We start from the raw sequence: 10023 nt of genomic DNA on the forward strand, positions 1-10023 counted from the left end.
AGACTGTATTTCAGGTGATTTTTCAGGCTGTTTTCAGGCCATTGTTGGGCCATTTTTGAGCTATTGTTCAGGCCATTTTCAGGCTGTTTTCTGGGCCGTTTTGTGGTTATTTCTCAGGCCATTTTCAGGCCATTATGGGGCTGTTTTCAGGCTGTTTCTCAGGCCATTTTCAGACTGTTTTCTGGGCATTTTGCAGGTGTTTTTCAGGCCTTATTTGACCATTTCGGGACATTTTTAAAAATCATTTCCGGGCTGTATTTCAGGACGTTTTCAGGCTATTTGGGGGGCATGCATTTCTGACACAAAACCCCATATGTGCCAAAAACCCAAAGAGCAGCTGATGATGGCATGCGTGCCCACAGAGAGGGTTCTACGTGCCACCTCTGCCATGCATGCCATAGGATTACCATCATGGCCTTTTACAGTTCCAGACAAACAGCTGTCCAGTTTCTTGTTAAAATCATCCAGTAATGGAGCACCCACAATTTCTGAAGGCATTGGTGGATTGTTCTCACCATTCTCCTTAATTCTAGGTTGCTTCTCTCCTTGATTAGTTTCCATCCATTGCTTCTTGTCTTGTCTGGTGCTTTGGAGAATAGCCTGACTCCCTCTTCTTTGTGGCAACCCCTGAGATGTGGGAACATTGCTATCATGTCTCCCCTGGTCCTTTTTTCATTAAACTAATCATGCCCAGTTCCTGCAACCGTTCTTCATAGGTTTTAGCCTGCAGCCCACTAATCATCTTTGTCGCTCTTCTCTGCACTCTTTCTAGAGTCTCAACATCTTTAAAAAAAAATATTGCAGTGACCAAAGGGCACCAGACGTTGCTTGGATCAGAGTGATGTTCACCATGCAATCTGCAGATGTTTTTCGCTGGAAGTGTGGAACAAGGGTTCAGCAGCAAAGGCAGATAGACATCATTCTTGTGGTGGTGGGGTTTTACATTTCCCAGACCTGAAGCTGCTTTGTGAATTCTTCAAAGTTACGCAAATTGTCTTCCCCAGCAGTCTGCCTTCTGGACAAATGGCTTGGCTCCAGAATTCTTTCCCTCCCTTCCTCATCGTTCTTTTTTGGATAGCTGATGAACCAAGCTGGGTGGGTGAGTGGATCCTTGGAAACTCTGTGGCTACTCTCCAGCCAGGGCAATGAATAACTAAGGGTTGTAAATCCCTGGATGGGAACAGGATTGACTTCCCCCTGGAATGAATGGGCTCTAGAAACCTTGGCGTATTTCATTCTGGAAGCATCACGTATTCTGTCTCCGACAGCTAGGACAAGCTCGCTAAATTAAATGCCTCCTGGCACTACGATCAGACCGAATGCAAAACACATTTGCTTTTGTAAGGATTGCTGCTGCTGGTTATTTTTATTATTATTATTATATTATTATATTACTATAATATTATATATTATGATTATTATTATTATTATTATGATTATGATATTTTATGATTATTATCATCATCACCATCATCATTACAAAAAACAGTAAACAAGATTTATATGCTGGATTTTGTATCACAATATCACAAGTCGAACATTTCCCAAGCATCTGGGACTGTGTGATGTATTTTTGTTTGATGTGCGCAGAACCAAGTACGGTGGCTTTTTGCATTATTATTATTATTATTATTATTATTATTATTATTATTATTTTCACACAAAAACAGTAATTTACAGCAAACAAGATTTATATGCTATATGTTGAATCACAATATCACAAGTCGAACACTTCTCAAGCATCTAGGACTATGTGATGTATTTTCATATGATGCGCGCAGATCCAAGTACAGTGGCCTTTTGTAACTGATGGATCGTGATTTATTTGTTTATTGTTTTCAAATGCCGGCTGAGGTCTTTTGGCACAGCACCCAGTATGCCGATTACTATTGGGACCACCTGCACTTTATTATTATTATTATTATTATTATTATTATTATTATTTATTTATTTATTTATTATTATTATTATCATCATCATCATCACAAAAAACAGTAATACACAGCAAACGAAATAGATATGCTGTGATGTATTTTCATATATTGAAAATCAGATCGTGATTTTGTCAATGTTTATTGTTTTCAAATGCTGGCTGAGGTCTTTTGATTACTACTGGGATCACCTGTACTGGTTTATGCCAGTACATAATGGCCAGTACATGATGTCGTTGGAGTTCGATTTTAAGATCCTGATATCGGCTCAGTTTTTCTTGTTGTTTTTCATCAATTCGACTGTCCCCTGATATGGCAACATCATTGATCCACGCTTTTTTCTGTTCCACAATCATGAGGTGTATTGTGTTTCAAAACCTTGTCCGTTTGAATTCAAATGTCCCAAAGTATTTTGGCATGTTTGTTTTCAACTACTTTCACAGGTTTATGATCCCACCAGTTCTTTACCATTGGTAGGTGATCGTTGTGGCACAGGTTCCAATGGACCATGCCAGGTTCTTAAGTGGAAAAGTTTGTAAGAAGCAGCAATTTTTCCCATAGGAATCAATGTAAAAGCAAATAATGTGTGTGTGATTGGGGAAATCACAGGGAGGATGGAGGCCCTGTTTCCTCCCAGGAGATTCCTAGAGAGGCCCCACGGAGGCTTTTCCCCACCTTTTCCACCCCTGTTTCCTCTCAGGAGATTCCTAGAGAGGCCCCACGGAGGCTTTTCCCCACCTTTTCCGGCCCTGTTTCCTTTCAGGAGATTCCTAGAGACGCCCCACGGAGGCTTCTCCCCATCTTTTCTGCCCCTGTTTCCTCTCAGGAGATTCCTAGAGAGGCCCCACGGAGGCTTCTCCCTGCCTTTTCCAGTTACAGTTTCGGAAACTCGGGATTGTAAGTGGAAAATGGTTCTTAAGAAGAGGCAAAAAATCTTGAACACCCGGTTCTTATCTAGAAAAGTTTGTAAGTAGAGGCGTTTGTAGGTAGAGGTACCCCTGTATCTCGTTATATGTTGTATCGCTTCTGTGCATTTTGCATCCGGCTCTTATGCATCCTTGGAAAACAAGCAAATTCAGGAACAAGGTTGCGGGTTGCATGAAGGCTGGAAATCAGCCTTCACTCTTTCTTCACACCATCCGCGAGGGAGAACGGTTATAAACGGTGCTTCTTGCCCTCATAGCGATGGAAAGCAAGGACATCTTTGAAGCCGTGGAACGCAGTGAGAAAGCTAATTTTTTCTCTTGCCTCGGTTTGTATCGATAGTATTTTGGGAAGCCTTTGGAGAGCCATAAGGATGGCTTTGGGGTCAATCAGGCGTGCTTGATGAAACCTTTCCAGGATTTGCCGGCGATTTACGACGGGTGATGTAAACATGAGCAGTTCATCTTTTCAATGAGGGGACCTGGCGGTTTTCCGGGATATTTTTTCCCCCTCTCCCTTCTCTCTCTCTCTTGGACATGCTTCCATCCAATATTTCTCCACCACCCCAAAAGAAAGCAAGTAAAAATGACCGAACACTAACTGAATTCTAAGTGGAGAACAAATACTCCGTCACTGGAGGATTCTAAAATGAGACTGGACAGGAAGCAGGAAGAGGGAGATTGTGATCCCGCTGTATAGGTAGCACTGGTGAGACCACATTTGGAATACTATGTCCAGTTCTGGAGACCTCACCTACAAAAAGATATTGACAAAATTGAATGGGTCCAAAGTTGGACTACAAAAATGGTGGAAGGTCTTAAGCATAAAACTGATCAGGAAAGACTTCACGAACTCAATCTGTAGAGTCTGGAGTACAGAAGGGAAAGGGGGGACATGATGGAAACATTTAAATATGTTAAAGGATTAAAAAAGGTTCAGGAGGGAAGCGTTTTTAATAGGAAAGTGAACCCAAGAACAAGGGGGCACAATCTGAGGTGAGTTGGGGGAAAGATCAGAAGCAACATGAGAAAATATTATTTTACTGAAAGAGTAATAGATGCTTGGAACAAACTTCCACCAGACGTGGTTGGTAAATCCACAGTAACTGAATTTACTTCCAGCAGATTTATTTTATTTATTTATTTATTTTGTCCAATACACAATAATACACAATGAAGATAATAGAGGACACCTTCGAGGAAATAGAATTAGAGAAAGAATAGAAGAGAGAGTATAGGATAAAATGATCAATGAGAGAATAGAAGAAAGATACGGGGATAGAAGAGAAGATATATAGGATATAGGAGAGACAATAGTACAGAGGTCGGAAGGCACTCTAGTGCATTTATGCACGCCCCTTACTGACTTCTTAGGAATCTGGAGAGGTCAACCGTGGACAGTCTAAGGGTAAAATGTTGGGGGTTAGGGGATGATACTACAGAGTCCGGTATTGAGCTCCATGCTTCAACAACTCTATTACTAAAGTCGTACTTTTTACAGTCAAGTTTGGAGCGGTTAATATTGAGCTTGAATCTGTTATGTGCTCTTGTGTTGTTGTGGTTGAAGCTGAAGTAGTCGTTGACAGGCAGGTCAATCCACAGTCACTGAATTTAAACAGGCCTGGGATAAACATATCCATCCTGAGATAAAATACAGGAAACAGTATAAGGGCAGACTAGATGCACCAGGAGGTCTTTTTCTGCGGTCAATCTTCTATGTTTCTATGACAGCTACCTGCATGGAATGGTAGGAGACTGTGATGGCAAACCTATGGCACGGGTGCCTGAAATGCAGTAGTGGGTCCTAAAACCCTTCACTACCTATTTGTGGGTGTGGCACGACACTGGAGCCTCCTGCTACTGGTGATTACAACTGGGCCAAACCAGTAGCAACCCACCCAGTGGTGAGTTGCTACCATTATACAGTAGTGACCGCTGCGCTGAGCATGCAGCTTCGGTTATCCTGAGTTCGCGTGTGTGCCCCAGTGTGACATGTGCACGAGAGAGATGTTGGTGATTTTTTTGCTTCTGGGCATGCCTGAAAGCAAAAATCACACCCATGTGCAAAAAACCCCAGTCCAATCGGCAAACCGGAAGTCCATTTCCCCCAACTTCCGGTTTGCCTGTTGAGCAGTTTTTCACACTCCAGAAAGTGAAACGTCCTTCCCCAAGGCCGAAAATCACTGGCTAGTGCACGCTGACATAGGGCAATGTCCTGTGTATCCTCTGATATGGCTCCGTGTGCCACCTGTGACATGCGTACGAAAGGTTCGCCATCACTGCTGTATACCATTTTAGACAAGTGACTGTCCAATCTTTTCTTTAAAGCTGCCAGTGATGGAGCCTTCACAACCTCTGGAGGCATGTGGGAGAATTGTTCTTATAGTCAGGAAATTTCTGGAAGGGACCTTGGAGGTCTTCTAGTCCAGTGATGGTGAACCTTTTTTTCCTCAGGTGCCAAAAGAGTGTGCACATGTGCTATCCCACATACACGAGTGCCCACACTCAATTCAATGCCCGGGGAGGGTGAAAACAGATTCCCCCGCCCCTAGAGGCCCTCTAGTGTCATGAAGTGGCCTGTCTTCCAACTTCAGGGCCCACCTGTGTTTCACCCTCTCCAGGCTCCAAAGACTTCCTTGAAGCTGCGGGAGGGTAAAAACGCCTTCCCCCATCCTCCCCGGAGGCTCTCTGGACGCAAAAAATGCCCCCCCAGAACCTCTGTGCGAGCCAAAAATCAGTTGGCCGGCACAAACATGAATATTGGAGCTGAGCTAGGGCAACAGCTCATGTGCCAGCAGATATGGCTCTGTGTGCCACCTCTGACACCCGTGCCATAGGTTCACCATCACTGTGCTAGTCCAACCCCCTGTTCAAGCAGGAGATGAGTTTGATGAGTTTCCATCCATTGTTTCTTGTCTTGCCTGCTGGTCCTTTGGAGAATAAGTTGACCCTTCCTCTTCTTTGCGGCAGCTCCTCAAATATTGGAATACCTCTGTCATAACACACACACATACACATCCCGGTTGTCCTTTTTCCCTAGACTAGCCAATACACAAAATATGCAAAAGGAAGATACGCTTTGTTGTTGTTCTTGGCTGTTCTCAACTTTGGGGTCTGTTAGTTTTTGTTCTCTGGAGCCCAGCACAAAATGAGAAGCCGGCAGACCCAAAAGTCGGCATGCTGCAGGCCAAATGAAAGATTCCCCACTGCGGAAAGGCAGAAAATACACTTGTTTTGTTCTCTATGCCGTGTGATGTCCATTTGGGAAGAAAAAAATCCCTCTTCCCAGACTCTTTTTGGGGGGCTTCTTAGAAACAGCAAGATATCAACACGGCAGATGTGAAGCCTTTTTTAATCCTGGGAGGTTTGCCAGGAAAGATCTGAAGGCTCTTAATAAAAGCAGAAACGTTGGATGATTGTTGAGAAAGGGTTATATTTATACACAACATGTCGCTTTTTGGCAAGTCTCTCTTTCTTCGTTCTCTTTCGATTGATAATTTTTCTCAGAAAAAAAAAGGCTCTTAACGAGGTGATTTGGGAGGCAGACTCTTTGATGGATGGCGTTGGCTCACCGTAGGAGATATAAATATAAATCCTATACGTAGTCTATGGAAGGATCTCTCTCTCTCTCGGAAGAGGAATTCTACTTTCGCATCTCACATCTAAAACCTGGCCGGGAATTTTTAATAGTATGAAGCAAAAGTTCTTGGGGTGACGTCTGGGCCACAAATGAAAAGAAACCTTGCATTTTAGGAAAACGTGGCCGAATGGGAGCCAATCAAAAATGCTTGGCTAAATTTTAGATGCATTAGTTTAGAACATGGAATATCAGAGTGGGAAGGGACCTTGGAGATCTCCTAGTCCAACCTCCTGCTCAAAGAGGAAGAGGCAGGAAGGACTCTCAACAAAAATGGATTGAGGTTTTTCCGTCCTTCCTTCCTTTTTTCCTTCCTTCTTTTTCTTTCTCTCCCTCTCTCTCTTTCTCCATCCCTTCTTTCTTTCCTCCCTTTTCTCCTTCCCTCCCTCGCTCACTTTGATTGATCCCATCCCTCCCATCTTCCCTTCCTTCTTTATTTCCTTCATCCTTCCTTTCCTCCATCCCTCCCCCTTCTATTGATTCCATCCCTCCCATCTCTCCTTCCTACCTACCTCCTTCTTTCCTTACTTCCCTCCTTACTTCCCTCACTCACTCACTTCTATTGATCCCATACCTCCCATTTCTCCTTCCTTCCTTTCTCCCTCCCTCCTTCCCTCCCCTTCTCCTCCCTTCCTCCCTCACTTCCCTTTCATACTAGCACTGATAATGTTACCTAGTTTGGGTGATGAGAGGCCTCCAAGAAAACTACCAAACTCAGAGCGCACCAAGGACCCCTCCAATTTTTTTTTCTGGCTGGTGTCAGGAAACATGATCCATTTCCCTGTACTAAGTTAGTGGTTCAACCCTTTGCCTCCAATTCCATTTGGACCTCTTGATTCCCCTCTTTCTCTTTCTAGGAATGGACCCGGAGGATGACACTTTATTGCAAGATGTATGTGGCAATGAAGACGAAGAGGGGGCCTGTGGCCCTGGCGTGAAAAGCAGGGGGTCCCGCCTCTGCGGGAAATGCCAGTGGCACTCCAGGCACCGGGCCACTTTCGTGACGGTCCCCTCCTCGGATTTTTGGACCGTCGTGGGCTGGATCTTCACCAACCCTTATTCCGCCAGCCTCATCCTCTTCTTGGGATGCGCCGTTCCTGCCGGCTTGGCCCTGGCCATGTTCCTCCACTACCCTGCTCTCGACATTGATATCTCGTACAATGCCTTCGAGATCCGTAACCACGAGTCCTCCCAGCGCTTCGACGCCCTAACCCTGGCCCTCAAGTCCCAGTTCGGCCTGTGGGGGCGCAGCCGCCGAGACCTGGCCGACTTCAGCTCGGAAACCTTGCGGAGACTGATTTTTGAGAAACTGCAGCACCTCCAGCGCAACGCCTCGCGATCGGGGGTCCCAAGCCTCTCCCCGAGGCAAAGAAGGGACACGGGGCGGAATCAAGCTGGCCCGGCTAACCACACCTCCCACCGGTCCCGAAGTCCCCTCCCTCGGTGGGAGTATCCGAGCGCTACTGTGAGCGCCAACACCCAGACTCATGCCCACTGGCGCATCGAAATCATCTTCCTCGCTCGGGGAGATGCCGAGAAGAATATCTTCACCTCTGAGCGCCTGTTGACAATCCATGAGGTGGAGCGTAAAATTATGGACCATCCCCACTTCCAGGAGTTCTGCTGGAAGCCTCACGAGGTCCTCAAAGATCTCCCTTTGGGGTCTTACTCCTACTGTTCCCCTCCGAGCTCCCTCATGACCTATTTCTTCCCCACAGAGAGGGGTGGAAAAATATACTACGATGGCCTCGGACAAGAACTCGCTGACATCCAAGGTGAGCCTTGAGGGTTGGGTGGAAGGACTGGTCTATCCTAGGACAAGGAATAGGTAATAGTGCTTAGACTTACATACCATTTTATGGTGCTTTATAGCACTGCCGGAATGGTTTACGATGTCAGTCTGCTTCCCCCAATAATCTGGGTCCTCATTTTACCTACCTCGGATGGATGGAAGGCTGAGTCAACCTTGAGCCAGTTAGGATCGAACTCTTGGCTGTGGGCAGAGTCAGCTTGCAATACTGCATTCTAACAGGAAGGAAGGAAGGAAGGAAGGAAGGAAGGAAGGAAGGAAGGAAGGAAGGGGGAGGGCAGGAGAGGGGAGAGGAGAGGAGGGGAGAGGAAAGCAAGAAAGAAGGAAAGGAAGAAAGATAGCAATAGCACTTAGACATATATCATGTCACAGTGCTTTACAGCCCTCTCTAAGCAGCTTATAGAATCAGCCTATTGCCCCCAAACAATCTGAGTCCTCATTTTACTGACCACCTTGAGCTGGTCAGGATCGAACTGCTGGCAGTGGGCAGAGATTGCCTGCAAAACTGCACTCTAAGCATAATGTCACCAGGGCTCCTTTAGTTCAGAGTCTCCAGAACTCCTGCCTACCCCATGCTTCCTTAAATAATTGCTCCCCTGTGGCCAAACAGCCAGAGTCAATAAAAGAAGGGAGGAGGAGAAAGAGGGAAGAGGGAAGAAAGCACATTTTCTCCAAACACAATGTTTTCTTGCTCTGTAGAGCAAAGATCTCCAACTTTGGCAACTTCAAGCCTGGCGGACTTCAACTCCCAGAATTCCCCAGCCGCTTTTCTGCCAGGCTTAAAGTTGCCAAGGTTGAAGACTCCTGCCGTAAAGCATGCTGGGAATCCGACTGTAGCAAGGCAGGGCAAAGGAGAAGGTCCCCTTTGGACGGGGGTTCCTCCCCAGACTACTAAGTAGAACATTCCTGAGAGTTAGGACCCTTGGAACGACTTGCCTCCAGAAATTGCGAATGCTCCAAAACCGGATGTTTTTAAGGAGAGGTTGGACGACCATGTGTCTGAAATGGTCCTATTGTCAGGCCTGAAGCCATCGTTTTGAGTCTGAGACTTTGGCCTGCCCCAAGTAGATTAGTACTGTGGGAATTGGGGAGGGGGGGTTGCATGAAAGAGAAAGATACTAGCTACAACAAATTATTTCCTTGAAGATTCGAGGTCATGCTTTTGATCTGCACCAGTCGGAATTACAGGGGAGGATCATGGATGTTGAGACAACCAGAATGGTCCACCTCATGAACTTGAGGGTGTGGGGACAAGGGATGACCGTTCACCTGGATGGAGAACTGTAGGAAAAGTTAATATCGGGATGGCTACAGTTCGTAACCAACATAGCTGTGTCAATAAATTGGAACTTGGGAGAAGGCCAAGGTTTGGACTCTGATTCATTTCTCAGATGTGGTTTTGAATGTGGACAACTATCGGATTTCTTGCTTAGGTAGGAGGTTGGACCGGAAGACCTCTAAGGTCCCTTTGAGTTGTTCTCTTAGTCTGTTGTTTCCTGCAGGGTCTCTCGAACTGGCCATGACCCACCCGGAATTCTACTGGTACGTGGACGAGAGTCTCTCGGCTGAGAACAAGAAGAGTTCTCTTTTGCGCAGTGAAGTCCTTTTCGGCGCTCCGCTGCCAAGCTACTATTCCATGGATGACCGCTGGGAAGAACAGTGCCGGAAGTTTCAAAACTTCGTGGTCACCTACGTGGCCTTGCTAGCCAAGGAGTCTACCAG

General features: G+C 45.9%; 1 protein-coding gene across 1 annotated transcript in view; it reads left to right on the forward strand.

The window, feature by feature from the left end:
• Positions 1–7350: 7350 nt before the first annotated feature.
• The window catches only part of DISP3 (dispatched RND transporter family member 3), a 37638-nt gene continuing 34965 nt past the window's right edge, over positions 7351–10023 (forward strand). Inside the window, exons 1-2 of the mRNA XM_070758272.1 lie at positions 7351–8266; positions 9804–10023. Coding sequence (XP_070614373.1) covers positions 7351–8266; positions 9804–10023 — 1136 coding nt within the window. The remainder of the gene's footprint in view (positions 8267–9803) is intronic.

Source organism: Erythrolamprus reginae, chromosome 8 (genome assembly GCF_031021105.1).
Source record: "Erythrolamprus reginae isolate rEryReg1 chromosome 8, rEryReg1.hap1, whole genome shotgun sequence".
In the NCBI taxonomy this organism is placed as follows: domain Eukaryota; kingdom Metazoa; phylum Chordata; class Lepidosauria; order Squamata; family Dipsadidae; genus Erythrolamprus; species Erythrolamprus reginae.